Source organism: Mustelus asterias, chromosome 2 (genome assembly GCF_964213995.1).
Source record: "Mustelus asterias chromosome 2, sMusAst1.hap1.1, whole genome shotgun sequence".
NCBI classification, from domain to species: Eukaryota; Metazoa; Chordata; class Chondrichthyes; order Carcharhiniformes; family Triakidae; genus Mustelus; species Mustelus asterias.
The window spans coordinates 39,374,893-39,395,520 of NC_135802.1; the positions used below are offsets into that span (position 1 = coordinate 39,374,893).

The window sequence follows — 20,628 nt, forward strand, 5'->3', positions numbered from 1 at the left end:
ACTGCCATTCCGCCACAACTCATTCCCCCCCTCCCCCCACCACACCAATCTTTCCTGAATACAATGTTACTTAGAATGTTAAGTTCCTAATACTCCCCTTTTATGAGCCAGATCAAAGTAATTACCCCTACTCCTGCCATGCAGCTCATGAATCTTTCTTGGCACTCTCCATGTACTCCAAACCCACCTTAGTTTGCCATGCATTTCACCTGTGCCTGATCCATGGTTTATGTTTCAGAGTTACTCTTTATTCTAATGATTGCTTGACATTCCCAGTCCTCGATGTACCTAGAGGCATAGAGGTTTACAGCATGAAAACAGGCCCTTCGGCCCAACTTGTCCATGCCGCCCTATTTTAAACCACTAAGCTCATCTCAATTGCCCGCATTTGGCCCATATCCCTCTACACCCCTCTTACCCATGCAAATGTCTGAATTCTTTTTAAAAGACAAAATTGTACCTGCCTCTACGACTACCTCTGGCAGCTCATCCCACTCACCAGCCCGAGTGTGAAAAAATTGCCCCTCTGGATCCTTTTGTACCTCTCCCCTCTCACTTTAAACCTATGCCTTATCTCTCCTCTAACGTATTATCCACATGCCACACCCCTTGCCAAATCAGCTGAAGAGGAAAAATTTGTAAAACTAAGGGGAAAGATCAGAGAGGTAAGGCCGATTGGATAGCTCTTTTGAAAAACAGGCATAGGTGCAAAGGGCTGGCTGGTCTCCTCTGCTGAATGGTTCTATCAGGGCCACATCCATCAATAGACATGTATTTTGCCTGCAGCCAACTACATTGGTTTGTTTAAACACAAACATGGCCTGCATGGAAGTACAAGCATCCTAGATATATGATTGAAAATGCTGCCATTAAAAGTGTCTGCATCAGTATAATGTAGATAATGATTAAGGTTAATTTGGGGATCGGTGACTGGTGTATATACTGATGTTGATGTTTCGCTCAGACGGGGGAAAGAAATCCATGTACAAGATAAACTGGCGTCAGCACCACAGTGGGGAGGTTTTTGGAATTGTATTCTCAAGTAAGAACTTCCCACATACTTTACAAAGCCTTTGTGAATGAACAGATGCATGTGCATATTTTGACCCCTGTATGTCAAAATGTCCATTCACACATTTACTGATTATTTTGGACGTGATTTGTTCCTGAACCTTCCACTTTAAGGACCTCGCTGTTGTCCCGCCAAATGTGGCAAGTGTAACACTTGCAGTGCAAAAGCCATTTGACTGCTGCGTAGGGAACTTCAGCAGTTTCTGTACTTGGCAATTTAATTCTTCAAATAACTTAAAACAATTTTCAGAAACATAAAGCCGGATGAAGTTTGTGTTCTCTTTCCACATAGCCACCCACTCCTCCTCCTCCTCTCCCTCTCTCCTCTCTCTCTCTCCTCCCGCCTTCCCCCCCCCCCCCCCAAAAGAAATCTCAGCAGGTCTGACAGCATCATCCAAACTCAATGTTGGTTCTAATCTCTCTGCAAGATGCTGTCAGACCTGCTGAGATTTTCCAGCATTTTCTGTTTTCACCTGCATATGTTTTTTACAGCGTGATGTCTGTTGATCCTTCCAAAGCACTGTTCTTGAAATGGTTTAGAAGTATTTAGCAACATTGTATGTTGTAATCTTTCTACCCCACGATTTGCAGTACCTCAAAGAACTGTATTTCCAGCCAGGCTAAAAACCCTGTGATTATTGTTTCTGAATGTTATAAGCAGCAATTTGAATTATAATAATTGTACACTCATCTGGGTTAATTAATTAATTGTGGTTGGTGTGCATGGTCTCTTAATTGGAAGGCCTGTAATTTCCATCCCCAATCCTTGATCAATCTGTCAGCCTAAATTGGTATGCAGTTTCTAATGCAGATTTCAGCACTCCTAATCCTCTTGGAACATGAAGTTCTGTTCTGGTTTCTTGTCCAGCTGAGTTTGTGCCACTCCTGGCATGGGTTCTCAGTCTTCTGGACAGCAGTTTACTGACTGGAATTTGGATCCGAGCTTCAAGGTTGATGTATTTTGAATCTCTTACTTCTCTGCTGTGATTGAGCCCCAGTGAGCAAGTATACTTGGGTCGCTAGAATTCAAGTTGCTTCCATGTAATGGAACTTGCATATTTGCGAAGTGTTTTTTCATAACTCAAGCCTACTGTTAAAGTTTCACACTTTGAAATGTTGCACAAAAGTTCATAACTTTTCAAATATTCAAATTATTTTCAGCCACTCCAAACTTTGAAATTATTTGTACACAGTTTTTTGTGAACTCAACAGAAGTCAATAATTCAGATCATTTACTGTCTACACCCTTTATTTATTCCTCCTCACAGGAATTTGAAGCTAAAATTACTCTGTTTGAGTGAAGTGTTTTTAAAATAATATTTATTGCAAGTTGGACATTCGTCAGAATTAGAGCCAATATTGGACAGTAACCTTTTTGTGTAATGTGTGTGACATCTGTTGCGGTGGTTTAGTAGTTTGTAGAAATGCTTGGAAATAAAATAGCTGTGGCAGCAGTGTAGTGTTGGAACATTGTGGAGAACTGCAGAGCAGTGAGACGCAGTTGTTTTTTGCTACACTGCGAACCTCCTCGGTTATGTCACTTTGAGCTGTTTCTGTTTGGTACCTAGGGATTTCCCTGTGGAAAGGAGGAGAATAAGGAGGATTGTTAGGCTTGTCACACATGCCTACCTGGATGCATCTCATGTCTGGGCGGAAGAAATGCTGGCAAAAGCCTGGGGAGTAGATTTGCTGGAGTTAGCATGTGACTTGGAATGGAAACACAAAGCCTTGTATTTATATCATAAATATCTCAGCGCATCTTAATGTCTTCATATACAAATAATTACTGCTGGATATATATAAATGGTATTGTACACAGTTAGATCCTTCCAATAGCTGCGAGATGAATGACAAGTTGGTCTTTTATTTTTGTTTATGTTGGTGTAAAGTCAATCAGTGTCTAAAAAGACTTCAATTTGGGATCTTTTAGCATGTACCTGAGTCAAAGAACAAAGAACAATACAGCACAGGAACAGGCCCTTTGGCCCTCCAAGCCTGTGCCGCTCCCTGGTCCAAACTAGACCATTCTTTTGTATCCCTCCATTCCCCCTCCGTTCATATGGCTATCTAGATAAGTCTTAAACGTTCCCAGTGTGTCCGCTTCCACCACCTTGCCTGGCAGCGCATTCCAGGCCCCCACCACCCTCTGTGTAAAATATGTCCTTCTGATATCTGTGTTAAACCTCCCCCTCTTCACCTTGAACCTATGACCCCTCGTGAACGTCACCACCAACCTGGGGAAAAGCTTCCCACCGTTCACCCTATCTATGCCTTTCATAATTTTATACACCTCTATTAAGTCTCCCCTTATCCTCCGTCTTTCCAGGGAGAACAACCCCAGTTTACCCAATCTCTCCTCATAACTAAGCCCCTCCATACCAGGTAACATCCTGGTAAACCTCCTCTGCACTCTCTCCAAAGCCTCCACGTCTTTCTGGTAGTGTGGCGACCAGAACTGGACGCAGTATTCCAAATGCGGCCGAAACTACATTCTATACATCTGGAACATCAGACCCCAACTTTTATACTCTATGCCCCGTCCTATAAAGGCAAGCATGCCATATGCCTTCTTCACTACCTTCTCCACTGTGACGTCACCTTCAAAGATCTGTGGACTTGCACACCCAGGTCCCTCTGCGTACCTACACCCTTTATGGTTCTGCCAATTATCGTATAGCTCCTCCCTACATTATTTCTACCAAAATGCATCACTTCGCATTTATCAGGATTGAACTCCATCTGCCATTTCTTTGCCCAAATTTCCAGCCTATCTATATCCTTCTGTAGCCTCTGACAATGCTCCTCACTATCTGCAAGTCCTGCCAATTTTGTGTCGTCCGCAAACTTACTGATCACCCCAGTTACACCTTCTTCCAGATGGTTTATATAAATCACAAACAGCAGAGGTCCCAATACAGAGCCCTGCGGAACACCACTAGTCACAGGCCTCCAGCCGGAAAAAGACCCTTCCACTACCACCCTCTGTCTTCTGTGACCAAGCCAGTTCTCCACCCATCTAGCCACCTCCCCCTTTATCCCATGAGATCCAACCTTTTTCACCAGCCTACCATGAGGGACTTTGTCAAAGGCTTTACTAAAGTCCATAGAGACGACATCCACGGCCCTTCCCTCGTCAACCATTCTGGTCACTTCTTCAAAAAACTCCACCAGGTTAGTGAGGCATGACCTCCCTCTCACAAAACCATGCTGACTATCGTTAATGAGTTTATTCCTTTCTAAATGCGCATACATCCTATCTCTAAGAATCTTCTCCAACGACTTCCCCACTACGGACGTCAAGCTCACCGGCCTATAATTACGCAGGTTATCCTTCCTACCCTTCTTAAATAACGGGACCACATTAGCTATCCTCCAATCCTCTGGGACCTCACCTGCGTCCAGTGACGAGACAAAGATTTGCGTCAGGGGCCCAGCGATTTCATCTCTCGTCTCCCTGAGCAGCCTTGGATAGATTTCATCAGGCCCTGGGGATTTGTCAGTCTTTATATTCTCTAACAAACCTAACACTTCCTCCCTTGTAATGGAGATTTTCTCCAACGGTTCAACACTCCCCTCCGAGACACTCCCAGTCAACACATCCCTCTCCTTTGTGAATACCGACGCAAAGTATTCATTTAGGATCTCCCCTACTTCTTTGGGCTCCAAGCATAATTCCCCACTTTTGTCCCTGAGAGGTCCGATTTATTTCCCTGACAACCCTTTTGTTCCTAATGTATGAATAAAATGCCTTGGGATTCTCCTTAATCCTGTCTGCCAAGGACATTTCGTGACCCCTTTTTGCCCTTCTAATTCCCCGTTTGAGTTCTTTCCTACTTTCTTTGTACTCCTCCAGAGCTCCCTCCGTTTTTAGCTGCCTGGACCTAACCTATGCCTCTCTTTTCTTTTTGACCAGTCCCTCAATTTCCCTGGTTATCCACGGTTCTTGAATCCTACCCTTCCTATCCTTTTTTACAGGCACATGCCTGTCCTGTAGCCCTAACAACTGTTCCTTAAAAGACTCCCACATGCCAGATGTGGATTTACCCTCAAACAGCCTCTCCCAATCAAGAGCTGCCAATTTCTGCCTAAGCCCACTAAAGTTAGCCTTCCCCCATTCCAACACCTTACCCTTGGGAGACCACTCATCCTTTTCCATTGCTATCCTAAAGCTAACAGAATTGTGGTCACTATTTGCCACATGTTCCCCTACCGAAACTTTGAAGACCTGACCGGGCTCATTCCCCAGTATTAGGTCCAGTATAGCCCCCTCTCTAGTCGGGCTATCTACATATTGTTCCAAAGAACCCTCCTGTAATTCAAAGTCATTCAAAGAAGTGGCCTCAGCTTAATGCTACATGTTAAAAATTCCGCCACAACACTGTACCTCTTACTCAATTTGACTCGCCCATCAAATTATCAGTTTCCAACCAATAATCTAATCTCCGGATTTAGTGATAGCAAGATTGTGATTTTCTTTGTGTTTGAAATTTCTATCAAATTACTGCCTTGTTTCAAATTACTGTCTTTTAATCACTTTGAATCACCGGGAGCTTCCTAATAGCACCATGGGTGTGTCTGCACTAAATGGCTGCAACAGTTCAAGGCAGTGGCTCAGCACCACCACCTTCTCAAGGGCAATTAGGAATGAGGAACAAATACGGGTCTTGGTCGCAATGCTCGCGCCCCATGAAAGTACTTCAAAAAATTGTGTATCGCTTTCTGCTACACGTAATCAATTCTTTTAAAACTGATAATTCAATATTTGTAAAATTCAACAAGAAGTGGCAATGTTTATTTTACTAACTTCTAGTCTTGAATGGCAAACTCTACTCGCTGGATTCTAAGCTACTTACTTCCTGCTCTTAGGTATAATTTATCTCCGCCTCAGTCTTATGCGGCAATCATTTTTACTGAGTTTTTGGTTGTCTCTTTTTTGTTTACATAACTGCTCACTGCTAAGTAATTGCAGAAGGAAGCAGTCTACATCTACATATATAGTAGAACAAGCTGGTAGCATCTACAGTTTTAAGATTTGTACAGAAGTTTTGACCAATACCACATGTGTGGTGTTCATGAGTTTTAGTTTTTAGTCCATATTTAATCCTTTACACTGTTGTACTATACACGCTTGTTAACCTCAGACACAGTCTACTGTTTACTGAGTAGCATTTGGACATTGTTCTCGATCTACGAAGGAAAAACTAATTGTCTCGTTGTGGCATTAAGGAATTGAATGCAGGTGTGCTATAAATATTTGACTAGAATTACAATATAATTCTGACATGGAAAATCCATAATCCTGACATCTGAGCTGGTGAATGTTCATGGAACTTTGTCTGAATTTCCATCATTCACCTTATGCTTCTATTAATTATGATTTGGAATTGTTCTCATTTGATTAATTTTCTTAAAATTTGAATGATCCTGTTTTGTTTAACATTATGCACCTGGTTAATTGCAGTGTTATCCTGGTGCATAATGTTTAAATCAAATAGCTTGATGTGTATATATAATCCCTTTAAAGGGCACAAAGGTGAAAACAATGGTCCTGGGTGACAAGCTGCCTACCAGTTTTTGGGAAGTAGTTTTTCAATTTAATGTGTTTGTTTAATATATCTTGAATAGTATGGAATTAGAATCCAAGAACTAGGATGCACAGAGAGTCAGCCGTGATCTGGTTCTCAAATAGCTGTTCATTTGCTTTAATTCCCCAATTCTTTTGCTACCTTTTTCAAAAAGTCTATTTCTTCTTCAAATATTTTATCCATTTCCATTCCAAAAGTTATTACTCAATTTGCTTTCACTCCTGTTGCTGATAAGTCTATGTTGTGATTTTCTTTGTGTTTGAAATTTTTATCAAATTATTTTATCAAATAACCTAATTATCCTCAAATGAAAGAAACATTCTCCTTCATTGTTTAGGGAAATTCATTTCAGTCCACATTATTATTTCCTCAATTGCTCGATTATTGTATCTGGCGTGATTGTTAGTGTTCATATTTGCTGTCATTAATGAACCAAAGTTTTGCCAGGTGAGAATTTTACCATACGTTATCGCCACTTGAACTCACCCACTATTGCTTGGCTGACAGCTAACCTCATTTATTTCTTTACTCCTTTAGAACTCGAGCACTGTCAACTCTCATCAAATTCTTTGTTTAAGGATCTTTGAAAGATCGTGTTTAGCTCTGTAATACCTCTGACTTTCCTTGCCATTCTTGATGGGGTAGTCCTTCAGTTCAGTGCCTTTTTCACTTGGCGTTCCACCAATGTTTCCAAAATTATTTGCTTACTTATAGTTACCAATTTAATTCTTCTCACAAACTAATTTAACTTTTCTCTGAAGACAAGGCAATGAAAACAAGGCAAAATACACATTTCGTATCTCCATTGTTTTTAAGTTTTTTATTAGTGTCTCAAGTAGGCTTACATTAACTGCAATGAAGATATTGTGAAAATCCCCCAGTCGCCACATTCCGGCGCCTGTTCGGGTACAGTGAAGGAGAATTTAGCATTAGCATGGCCAATGCACCTAATTAGCACATTTTTCAGACTGTGGGAGGAAACTGGAGGAAACTCATGCAGACGCGGGGAGAACGTGCAGACTCCGCACAGATAGTGACCCAAGCCGGGAATCGAACCTGGTTCCCTGGCGCTGTGAGGCAGTAGTCACCCATTGTTCCTGCATTCTCGGTAAAAGTATTTTTAAAAAGTCTGATCGATCCAACTATGGGCAGGATTTTCCATTCTCGAGATTAAATGTGGTGACGGGAGGGATAAGCACTGCTTTTCTTGTTGGGTGGTGGGGTAGGTTCCCACACTCAATTGTATGCTTGGAACCTCATTAATTATTCATTTGTGTGCCACTCTCCAAATTGTATGGTGGGGAAGCGGGCATTGATTCATATGCCCCACTGTCAACTTATGGGTTGAAGGCCCTGGTGCCATATTTAAATGCCACCCGAACATACATTCGCTCTCTGCAGCTGAACTGTCTGGTATGCACGTCCTGAGATGGCCTCCAGGAGAAAGAAGTCATGTGTCCTAAGGTTCAGCCATGACTCCCTGGAGGCTGTCCTCAACTCTGTTTGCAAACCCTGTGTGATACCCTCTTCCCAGGGAATGGAACCAGTAGAACAACCAAAATTGCCTTGCCAGCCTGGGGTAGGGTTGCAGTGGAGGTCTGTGCCATTGGGACCCAAAAAAGAAACACCCTACAATGCAAGAAAAGGATAAATAATTTAATCCACTCAGCCAGGGTAAGTCAACCTTCTGCTCACTCCAAATTCTCTCACACACAATGTAATCAGGTACTCAGAGGGTTGCACTACTCGTGGATCTCTCACACTCTTAATGGAGAGACACAATCACTGAATGTCTCACGCACACTTTAACATTACCACCATTTCATCTATAATCCTGCGCAAACAGCATCTTCAGTCCTTAATCAAGAACCATCTCTTCAATAGGTACCCCAGAAAGTGCCACTGCCTTTCAAATATCTATGCCACGTGAGAGTGACTCAGCATGTAGGAGACAGGGGAACTCCCAGACTACTTGGCAGAAACATGCATGATCTGCTTCTGATGATCGCAGACCAGCTGAACATTGATGGAGTGTGACCCTTTCCTGTTAATGAAGATTGGGGATGCTGCCAGAGAGTTCTTAAAAGTGACGTGTGCAGAAAGCTGGAGATTGCCGCGAATCCCAGAAATCTAGCAGTCTGGCTAGCTTAATCCATTATGAGCCTCATTGGGGAGAGCATCCATCATGTCATGTCCATATACCATCTGTTGAGGACTGAAAGATGCTGCATAGGACCCCTGTGGATCTCTGGGACGAGCAGCTTGCAATAAAAGAAGAAAATTGATCTTTGGGGCCATTGGCAGGAGATGGCCTGCCAGCCCAAACAGTGTCAGATCCTCCCGCAGAATGCAGCAGATATGAGCCACCACATATCTTCACAAACATAGACATACTCGGTAAATCTGAGCTTCTTAATTTTAAGTTCATTTAGCTTAGATGACTAGAGTGTTGTAGTTCATGGAAGCCTTGTCTTACCCCATGCTTATTGAGTGGTGCCCTTCAAGCTACATATAACCAATAGTGTCTCTAATGCAGGGCGATGCCTATGTTCCTGTGTGGTCTGTGGCTAATTCCCACAGAGCTGACTGAAAGAAACAATGGAAATGTACCAATCTTTCCACTTGTCATCTGCTGTTTCAGTGCTTCCATGATTGGACCATGGCCATTTTTGCCATTTTTTTCAACAGTTTACTTGGGGCTAATTAACTTTTTATTAAACTTCCTGAAGCTGGCCAGTACTTCAAATTAAATTCAATAACATTGTTTCCTCCTGCTTGTTTTAATCTCCAGCTGCGTCAACTGACAACTACAAAGTCAACTAAAAAACTAAAGATTTGGGGTATTATGTGCTGTCATGAAGATAACTAGAAGTTGATGTTATCAGCGCTACTGTGCCAAGTTTGTATTACTTGCTATGTTCAGTGTTACAGGCAGCATACTGTTGAAGGCCCTCTGCTGACCCTCGGGCAATGAACGATGCGTGATATGGGGAAGCGCCGTTGGCATTTACTGGCTGGAAAGAAATTGAATTTTTAGCTTCCAAGTACCATTTAAATAATTGAATTGAAGGTTCTGTCAGTGACTTGTTTGGAATATTGAAGGGAGATGTAATCTATGTCTTAAAAATGTTGGGAGGCATAATGTTGGTATGAGTAAGCTATTTAACTTGGACTGTGTGCCGACAACTGGAGAAATCAAATACAAAATAAACAAGCCTCAAGGAATATTAGTGATCACAAGCAACTTTAACTCCTCCAAAAGAGTAGCTATATGTAAAAGACTTGAAACAAGAACAGTTTTTGCTATGTTGATGAGCTCATTCCGAAAATAAGGTAATGGGTCAGGATGGAAGTTAGAGTGCTAAACGTCGCTGCAGATGTCAAATGCTTCCTGGAACACTGTGGTTCCGAAGCTCCGAGAACCAGAAAAACATTATCCATGGAAAGTAACTTGAGTTTCAATATTTTGTTCTCCAGACAGCTCGGGATGTGAGGAAACCTGTCATTCCGATCTTTCATATTTATATACATATGTGCCTTTATATTTTGTGTTAATATATTTTTAAAAATGTATTTTCCATGGCATCAAACATGCTTGTTCATGTTGGCTTCATGTTATTCTTTCTTTGTTTGCTTTTGTGGTCCTGTTTCTTTCTGTTCTCTTTGGCTTTTCTCTCTCTCATTTATTTTTGTTTCGCTGTATCTTCTTCTGTTTCTTTACTTTTTTATACCATTTTGAATGTGAGGCATGGTGAAGGTTATTCACCAACTGTACACTGCATTTAGGAAGGAGTTTCAGGGGAAATATGGCCTGTAGCAAATTCCGCTTCCTTATCCCCTACATCCTTCCTCGCACTATGTCACTTAACCCATTACCTTTCCAGTTACGTGTTCTCTTCTCTCCCATATACTGGCCAGCCATGTTCCGACCACCTGGAGGCTTCAATGGCCCCCGAGCCCCCTGGCGTAGCCATCACACCTGGTTTCCGCTAATGGAGATCAGTGGTGATTCTTGCCAGGCTTGTCCTGAGCCAGAGGATCAGAAGCTGGGAAATTCCAATGGGCTAAGCATATTTAAATACTACTTTGGGTGCGATTCAGTTTGCACCAGTAGAAGGAGATCGGGACGATTGCAAACGGTTTGGCACCGGGTATAAAAACCGTTGTTAGGCCATCATGCAATTTTCTGGGATTGACATGATTTGCGCAATGAGGTCGGAAAATTTCCCCGTTAACTCTGCTTCTCTCCACAGATGCTGCCTGACCCACTGATTATTTCCAGCATTTTTAGTTTTTGCTCCAGCTGAAGCCGAAGCATCAAGTTACAAAGTTGTTGCATAATCTCTTCTTAACCTCTCGCAACATTTCTGCTTTCTTAACCGCCATTGAAACCCTATGTGGATTCACCTCTCCTCAGATACACTTTGTAACGTTGTGCCATTTATAGCATACTGTTATTACGATTAGTCCTTGTGAAGTGCCTCACTTCAGACTTCTCTACTTTGGACTGCAGCTGTCATGCTTCTGCCATTGCACCGTACTGTCTTTGTCATCCTAAAGTCCATAACTATCCACATCACTATTACTTTGCCAAATTTTGTAGCCGAGGTTTCTTAGAAACATTGGAGAGTAATGGACCTGAAATTGACTGTCAGGGAACACCCACTTCCCAGGCAGAAAAAATCCATCCACCACCCCTTTTGCTTCCTGTCAATAAGCCAATTTTGTATCCATACCATTAGTTTACCCTACATTCTATGGGCTTTCTTTGAATTTAATTTAAAAAAACACATGTTTTGTGTTATTAAATAAGTAATATTTTAAATTTAAAGTTTTATTTTAATGTTTAGTTTATATTTTTAAGATTTTATCAACAGGAAGTGTGTGTGTGGATATCAGAATTTTGCTAAGACGTAGATATATAACAAGAAGCAACTTAGCACGTCGCACCTGTGTCACTGGTCATCAGTCATCTGGAGCTTTGTACTATAATCCTAATCTTTTTTTTCAAATTTTTGCCTAACCTTTGTAGATAATTAGCTGCAGTATGCATTCCATGTGTTCACACTTGGAAAAATATTGAATGTTTTAAAATTAAAATGGCTAGGGTGGAAGAAACATCTTTGTAACAAACCAAGCGCTCATAGTTCATGTAAGTTTAAAAAAAATTAACAAGCTGTTGGAAGGCCAAGGTTGAGTGTACTGGACTCAATTTCAAGTTTAAAAAGGGTCAAAAGTAGACTAATGCGAATTAGAAGTAATTTGAGGTAATGCCAATGAATTTTAAGAAGGCTGAGGATTATAGAGAGAAAACATTAAAGAGATCAGCAATTGCACAAATTTGAAAGAACGGGGCAAGTGGGAAACTATCTAATGTCTTGATTTCTGCACAATCAAGATGTAATGAAGAGCTTGGTGTGTACAAGGATGACATTTTGGAGGCAGTGGGGAACCAATTATGAAAATTCAGGAAAACACTGATTGCAGTCATGTCAGTTACAAGACATGAAATGCGCAGATAACTATTTGATAAAGGAAAGAACTACAAAGAACCAAAATACATGGATGACCACCAATGGGTAGTTATGAAGTACAGATTACACAGTAGTGATTTGACCATGCGTGGCTGAACAGTTGAGCCTTGTTCTCGGTATCAATTGTTAAGTAGAGTAAGTTCTGATAATTTGCCATCTGCAGTGCATAAATTCACTACCGCATGGAAACAATTTCCATTCAATACATAGAATGTTTTAATAAGCGTTCCATTTCAATTATATTTTTTTCTGGCATGTTCTGCCAGCCCAGAGTATGATGAACTCTTAAGTGTTCGGGTTCTGGGCTGTAGATTTTGGAATAGCCATTATTATCTGTGACAAACTGTTCATTTCTCTACTGATCTGTTGTGTGGCAAAGGGGATGGTCATTGTCTAAGTTTGAACTCCAAGCATTATTTTACATGTAAGATAGAGAAAAATACATTTCACTGAGTCATGGTTTGATTGTAAAATTATTATTCCATCCAGAGAACAAGTACAAATGACGTAAACCTTCGCTGACAAGTTGGCATTGGTGGGCTTGAGCGAACACAAGAACATTGACTGACCTGGCCTGCAAATAATCTTTCCTCGCTGCTGAGTGCTTACGTGATATTCCTGCGTGACATTTTGCTGAAGTAATCATGCCAGCATTATCAACAGGATCTGGAAATGATACAGGTATGGTAACTCCACTTGAGATTGGGAACCTCCTGGTTTTAACTTGTGTTTTACCATGATTATCATTGTGTAATGTTGCTTCACGGGGAGGAGGGAGAATAGATCAAAAGAAAACTCTAAATTCTGAAGGATTACTGATTTAGAGCAATGCAGTGGGATTTATTTCTCAAGGAAGGAACCTGACATCTGTTTCACAGACTTTGTTGTTGGTGCCTGCACCTGATTGTATCATGCTCAAGCCATGGACAATAAATACAGTGAGCTGTTGAGATGCAGAGGAAGTGATGCAGTGCTTTCAGTAGCTTCCCTTGGGTTTTTTCACCTTTACAGTTTAATGTTCGTAATTCTTCTGGTGTATATAAAATGTTTTTGTGATCCAGATTCATTTCAAACATCTGTGAAAGTGACTTGCCGATCAATACAAGAATACTCAGGACGCTGTCGCACTTAAGTGTTTATGTTCTGTGTATCTTTGCAGCTCAGTTGAAATTTTTTTTCCCTCTTTTTATCCACATTCCCTCCCTTTGCAGCGAAGTCTCTGAAATAAACAGCCCTTCTCACTCCCTTCTGTGCGCGTGTCTGTTTTATGTTAGATTTTAATATTTCTAAAACCAAGATTGTCTAATATGGAGAGGTTACAGAGACTGACCTTGTGTGCTTTTGATGAGAAGGGCTGTTAATTTTTATTCTAGATCTTGCACAACATTTTTCAAAGGTTGATATTTGAAGAGGGAGTCTCCACATAAGTTATGCCATATATAAAATTCTCAACTGCCCTTCTCATCAGAAGCACACGAAATCAGTTTGTGCAACATCTCCACATCAGCCAATCTTGCTTAAAAAAAGGTAAAATCTGACTAAGCAAGAACTTAATTAAGAGTACTAATGTGTCCTCAGTTTGTGAGACTTCCCTATGCAATTTGTTACGCAGATATATGACAACATATCCACAGTTACACTTGTTTCAGAGCAGGCTGTTTGGGATTTTACATACAGTAAGATTGCAGGAGTCAGTTGTAAGTACCAAGAGCTTTGATCGTGCTTCAGAAACTTAAAAAAAAGAGGATTAAGTTGATTATCTGTTGAAAATTCCATTGCCAGCAAGAAGGCGAGGAGGAGTCTGTGGCCTTAATCTGAAAGACGCCCCAATCTCTGAGGAGCCGTCCTTGCCGGTATCTTTAGGTCCCGTACATCTGATTCATGGTGCAACTCACCCCAAGCTCAAAAAGAATGTTGAAGGATGGGTGGACTGGATCAGGATCACGCCAATTTCCCAGTGGATATCACACTTCAAAATTGTTTGGGAGAGTTGCGCCCTTAGTGTCCTATAACTGGCATAGGCCCTCATTTGTGTATTTAAGGAGCATAATACTTGGTCCAAGCAAGCATTCTGGGTGACTAAGTCACCTGAGTCAGTATGGCATCGAATATACCTCTGGCTCAAATGGAGTGAAACAGTTTGCAATTCCAAATTTGGAGGTCATAGGAGTGTAAACCAGGCAGCTGGAAGTTAATTTTGTCCTCCATGGTATCAAAATAATTCAAGTTGAGATTCATGTATTCCTAAAATTCAACTTCAAATAATTGTTATTTGGAATATTATGGAACATAGAACATAGAACATTACAGCGCAGTACAGGCCCTTCGGCCCTCGATGTACAGGCCCTTCGGCCCTCGATGTTGCGCCGATCAGTGGTACCAATCTAAAGCCCCTCTAATCTACACTATTCCAATATCATCCATATGTTTATCCAATAACCACTTGAACGCTCCCAAAGTTGACGAGTCGACCACTGCTGCAGGCAGGGCATTCCACGCCTTTACTACTCTGAGTAAAGAACCTACCTCTAACATCTGTCCTATATCTCTCACCCCTCAATTTAAAGCTATGTCTCCTCGTGCTAGCCAACACCATCCGAGGAAAAAGGCTCTCACTATCCACCCTATCTAATCCTTTGATCATCTTGTATGCCTCTATTAAGTCACCTCTTAACCTTCTTCTCTCTAACGAAAACAACCTCAAGCCCCTCAGCCTTTCCTCATACGATTTTCCCACCATACCAGGCAACATCCTGGTAAATCTCCTTTGCACCCTTTCCAACACTTCCACATCTTTCTTATAATACGGCGACCAGAACTGTACGCAATACTCCAAATACGGCCGCACCAGAGTTTTGTACAGTTGCAGCATGACCTGGCTCCGAAACTCAATCCCTCTACCAATAAAAGCTAACACTCCGTACGCCTTCTTAACAACCCTATCAACCTGGGTGCCAACTTTCAGGGATCAATGCACATGGACACCCAGATTCCTCTGTTCATCCACACGACCAAGTATCTTTCCATTAGCCCAGTATTCCTGTTACTCCTTCCAAAGTGAATCACCTCACACTTTTCCGCATTAAACTCCATTTGCCACCTCTCAGCCCAGCTCTGCAGCTTATCTATGTCCCTCTGTAACCTGCCACTTCCCTTCGCACTGTCTACAACTCCACCGACTTTAGTGTCATCCGCAAATTTACTAATCCATCCTTCCACGCCCTCATCCAGGTCATTAATAAAAATGACAAACAGCAGTGGCCCCAAAACAGATCCTTGCGGTACACCACTAGTAACTGAACTCCATGATGAATATTTCCCATCAACCACCACCCTATGTTTTCTTCCAGCTAGCCAATTCCTGATCCAAACCACTAAATCACCCTCAATCCCATGTGTCCGTATTTTCTGCAAAAACTTACCATGGGGAACCTTATCAAACGCTTTGCTGAAATCCATATACACCACATCAACCGCTTTACCCTCAACCACCTCTTTGGTCACCTTCTCAAAGAACTCAATAAGGTTTGTGAGGCACGACCTACCCTTCACAAAACCATGCTGACTATCCCTAATCAAATTATTCCTTTCTAGGTGATTATAAATCCTATCTCTTATAATCCTTTCCAATACTTTGCCCACAACAGAAGTAAGGCTCACCGGTCTATAATTACCAGGGTTGTCCCTACTCCCCTTCTTGAACAAGGGGACAACATTTGCTATCCTCCAGTCTTCTGGCACTGTTCCTGTAGACAATGGCGACCCAAAGATCAAAGGCTCTGCAATCTCCTCTCTAGCCTCCCAGAGAATCCTAGGATAAATCCCATCCAGCCCAGGGGACTTATCTATTTTTACCCTTTCCAGAATTGCTAACACCTCCTCCTTATGAACATCAATCCCATCCAGTCCAACAGCCTACATCTCAGTACTCCCCTCAACAACACTGTCCCTCTCCAGTGTGAATACCGACTATTGTCTATTGAACTGCAGTTCTTGTCCTATTTGAGGAGCAGTATTTGATCATGGAAACTAAGTCCAAAGTACAGGTAAATGGATCTTTTCTGATGTTTTTCCAATGGCTATGGCTTTCAATTAAGTATGTTCGAAATGACTGTTAGTGCTTTAGCTTCTGTAAACTTAGGCCAAGCTCCTAAACAGCTACTCCTGAGAAAACAGATGTTAAATATCCTTAAATAACTTTGAAGAATTAAAAAGAAAACTAGTTGCATGTATACTGCACTTTTTAGTCCAAGGAGGATCAGGTGTTTTCTTTCCAAAAATTTACAGCATTTGCAACTTTTTCTATCTAAATGGAAGCAAACCTACATCATTGTGCTGAGACTTGGTGTTCAAATGTCAGGTCCTTGTCCCTGTTTTCCTTCGAAACCACAACTTTAAAACAAAATTAATATAGTAGCTGCTATTAGAATAACATAAACGAAAAGACTACTACTGTGCATTATGCTAACTCAACTGGATGGAGTTTGGGGGCATGCTGTGTGCCTGTTTTTTATTAACACTATAAAATTTTATATTATTAGTCTGGCAGAAAGATATGCATTTCTTTGCTTTTCTGCTAATTTTGTGAATATTTACCTTGGGTGGACTATTATTGGGCCTGGTAGCACAGTGGATAGCTTATTGGGCTCGTAACCCAAAGGTCTGGACTGATGATCCAGAGACATGGGTTCAAATTCAAACATAGTTGCTGGAAAATTTAAATTCTGTTAATTAAATAAATCTGGAATAAAAAAAGCTGGTCTTAACCCATCTGGTTCACCAGTGTCCCCTTTGGAAGGAAATTTGCTTTCCTTATCCAGGCTGGGATATGTGTGACTGCAGAGCTACACCTGGGGTGGCACAGTGGCACAGTGGTTAGCACTGCTGCTTCACAGCTCCAGGGACCCAGGTTCAGTTCCAGCCTCGGGGTCACTATCTGTGTGGAGTTTGTACATTCTCCCCGAGTCTGCGTGGGTTTCCTCCGGGTGCTCCGGTTTCCTCCCACAGTCCAAAGATGTGCGGGTTGGGTTGATTGACCATACTAAATTAACCCTAGTGTCAGGGGGATTAGCAGGGTAAATGTGAGGGTTTACGGGTGGGATTGTGTTCAGTACAGACTCGATGGGCTGAATGGCCTCCTTCTGTACTGTAGGGATTCTATGATTCAATGTGGCTGACTCTTAACTACTCTCTGAAATAGTCTGTCAAGCACTCATTGAATCAAACATAGTGCAATAAAAAAAACACAGATGGACCACTTGACATTGACTTACGCAATGGATGTTAAAACTCAGACAGCCAGGTAATGAAAAATTGAACAATGAGCCTAGCCTTCATGGACTGGCAAGCTTTTATTTACACAGACGCACATTACATATCATGCACATAAGCCAACAACCACTGCTCCTACGAGTATTGTTGAGTCTCCAGTTAATGCCCACCACCTGAACACAATTCACGTCGATTGAGACACAATTAACACTGTACATCAAAAAGGCACACCTAGCTCTGCCAACTGTGCAAAGCCCCACTCAAAAATATCTGACAGCTTCTGCCAAAATTGAGAGAGCTGTGTCCCACAGACTGCCCCATGGCAGGACAGATACAACAGAATTGGTGGCACCTTGGTATATATTTGACATGGAATGACCCATCTCAGGTTCTCACCCCAACATTGACTCTGGCCATCATGAATGCCCATGGCATCAAGTCAAATATCTTTTTTGGATTATTCTTTAATAGGATGTGGCTTTCACTGACGAGGCCAGCATTTAATGCCCATTGTTCTTGAGAAGGTTGTGTTGAGCCGCTGCCTTGAACCACTGCAGTCCATGTGCTGTAAAGATATCCATAGTGATATAAGAAAGAGTGTTTCTGGATTTTGACCCAGCGACAGTGAAGGAATGGCAGTATAGTTCCAAGTCAGGGTGGTGTGTGGCTTAGAAGGGAACTTGCCACTACTGATGAAGATGCTTTCAGCTGAGGGTCATGTTGAACCCCAGTTGGAAGGTGCACTGAAGGTAGGAAGCATACAGAGTGTACTCTAGGTCAGGGTTTCAATCTCAGTAATCAAATGTAGCTCGGTAGCACAATTTTTGACCAATTTGCTTGGATTCTGAAGGACATAGTTGCCCGACTAGGCCCATGGAGGGTGGTGAGAAAGCCAACATTGGAGTAAATATACTTGACCTTATCCGCATCAATTTACCTGATGCAGATGCATTTGTCCATGTTGTTTTACTCAAAGTAACCATTGAGTCCTAGTGAAGACTAAGCCTTCCTGCTGTCATGCAGCCTCCATTGTATTGTTATACACAACCACCCGACTAAATAGAATGAATTCAGAACAAATTTATCAGCTTAAAACCTGACATCATGGAGGTGCTGTGGCCTGCCGTGAAGAAAAGAATTGTATTCTACCACAATCTGTAAACTCTTGGTCCAGCATGTTCCTCACATCACCATTATTATCAGGTTCAATGAAGATTATAAATAACATGACAGGGCGACTTCCAGATACACCCAAAAATGAAATACCGATCTGATGAAGCTACCACACAGGGCACCAAACAATGCAAGCAGCTTGCTATGGACAGAGCTAATTGGTCTCAGAATCAGCAAATCAGAAAAAAGCTCTCCAATTCTACCACATCCAGTTGTGAATTGTGTAGGACAATTAATGAATTAACAGGAGAAGTTGGCTCTGTGAATATCCCATCCTCATGATGCTGGAACATAGCAGGTAAATGCTAAATTAAAGGTCATTTGCTTCCAGATCTCATTGCAGCCTTGGTCCAAGCCTGGACAAAGTTGAATTTCAGAGTTGAGGGGAGAGAAACTGCTCTTGACTGAGTGTTACATCAAGCAGAGTTGATCACCTCAAACTCAATGGGAATTAGGAGAAAAATCTCCACTGGCCAAGTCATAGCAAGCACAAAGGAAGGTAGTTATTTTAAGCCAATCATCTCAGTCCCAGGACTTTGCTTCAGGAGTTCCTCGGGAAAGTTGACTTGGACCAGCCACTTTCAGCCGCTTCATCAATGGTTTTCTTTCTTGACAAGGTGAGAAGAAGAATGTGCATTCATGATTGCACAGTATTCAGTTCCATTTGCAACTCAGATAATGAAGCAACCCATGTCTAAATAAAGCAAGGCCTGGACAATGTTCAGGCTTCGGTTAATAAGTGACAAGAAAAAATTGTGTCACACAAGTGCAGGCCATCTCCAACAAGAGAGTTTAACAGCCACCTCTTGACATTCAATAGCATTACAATTGCTGAATCTTTCACCATTAGCATCCTGCATTCAACAGCATTAGAATTTTGATTTGATTTATTATTGCCACATGTATTAGCATACAGTGAAAAGTATTGTTTCTTGGGCGCTGTACAGACAAAGCATACCGTTCATAGAGAAGGAAAGGAGAGATACAGAATGTAGTGTTACAGTCATAGCTGGGGTGTAGAGAAAGATCAACTTAATGCAAGGTAGGTCCATTCAAAAGTCTGACAGCAGCAGGGAAGGAGCTGTTCTTGAGTCAGTTGGTACGTGACCTCAGACTTTTATATCTTTTTCCCGACGGAAGAAGGTGGAAGAGAGAATGTCCGGGGTGCATGGGGTCCTTAATTATGCTGGCTGCTTTGCTGAGGCAGCGGGAAGTGTAGACAGAGTCAATAGATGGGAGGCTGGTTTGCATGATGGATTGGGCTACATTCACGACCTTTCATAGTTCCTTGCAGTCTTGGGCAGAGCAGGAGCCATACCAACCTGTGATACAACCAGAAAGAATGCTTTCTGTGGTGCATCTGTAAAAGTTGGTGAGAGTTGTAGCTGATTTGCCAAATTTTCTTAGTCTTCTGAGAAAGTAGAGGCATTGGTTGGCTTTCGTAACTATAGTGCTAGCATGGGGGGATCAGAACAGGTTGTTGGTGATCTGAACACCTAAAACCTTGAAGCTCTTGACCCTTTCTATTTCTTCCCCGTTGATGTAGACGGGTATGTTCTCCTCTATGCTTCCTGAAGTCGATGACAATCTCCTTCGTTTTGTTGACATTGAGGTTATTGTTGCTGCACCAGTTCACCAGATTCTCCATCTCATTCTTGAACTCTGTCTCATCATTGTTTGAGATCTGTCCCACTGCAGTGATGTCATCAGCAAACTTGAAAATCGAATTGGGGGGGGAATTTGGCCACACAGTCATAGGTGTATAAGGAGTATAGTAGGGGGCTGAGAACACAGCCTTGTGGGGCACCGGTGTTGAGGATGATCGTGAAGGAGGTGTTGTTGCTTATCCTTACTGATTGCGGTCTGTGAGTTAGGAAGTTCAGGATCCAGTCGCAGAGTGAGGAGCTGAAGTCCAGGCCACAAAGTTTGGACATGAGTTTCATGGGAATAATAGTGTTGAAGGCTGAGCTGTGGTCAATAAATAGGAGTCTGAC

General features: G+C 41.9%; 1 protein-coding gene across 5 annotated transcripts in view; it reads left to right on the forward strand.

Moving 5' to 3' along the window:
• The window catches only part of mpp7a (MAGUK p55 scaffold protein 7a), a 449,393-nt gene that overhangs the window by 159,011 nt on the left and 269,754 nt on the right, over positions 1-20,628 (forward strand). For all 5 annotated transcript variants that reach the window (XM_078233768.1, XM_078233807.1, XM_078233798.1 and 2 more), the window contains one exon: positions 12,680-12,871. In XM_078233768.1, coding sequence (XP_078089894.1) covers positions 12,835-12,871 — 37 coding nt within the window. In that variant the 5' untranslated portion in view covers positions 12,680-12,834. The remainder of the gene's footprint in view (positions 1-12,679; positions 12,872-20,628) is intronic.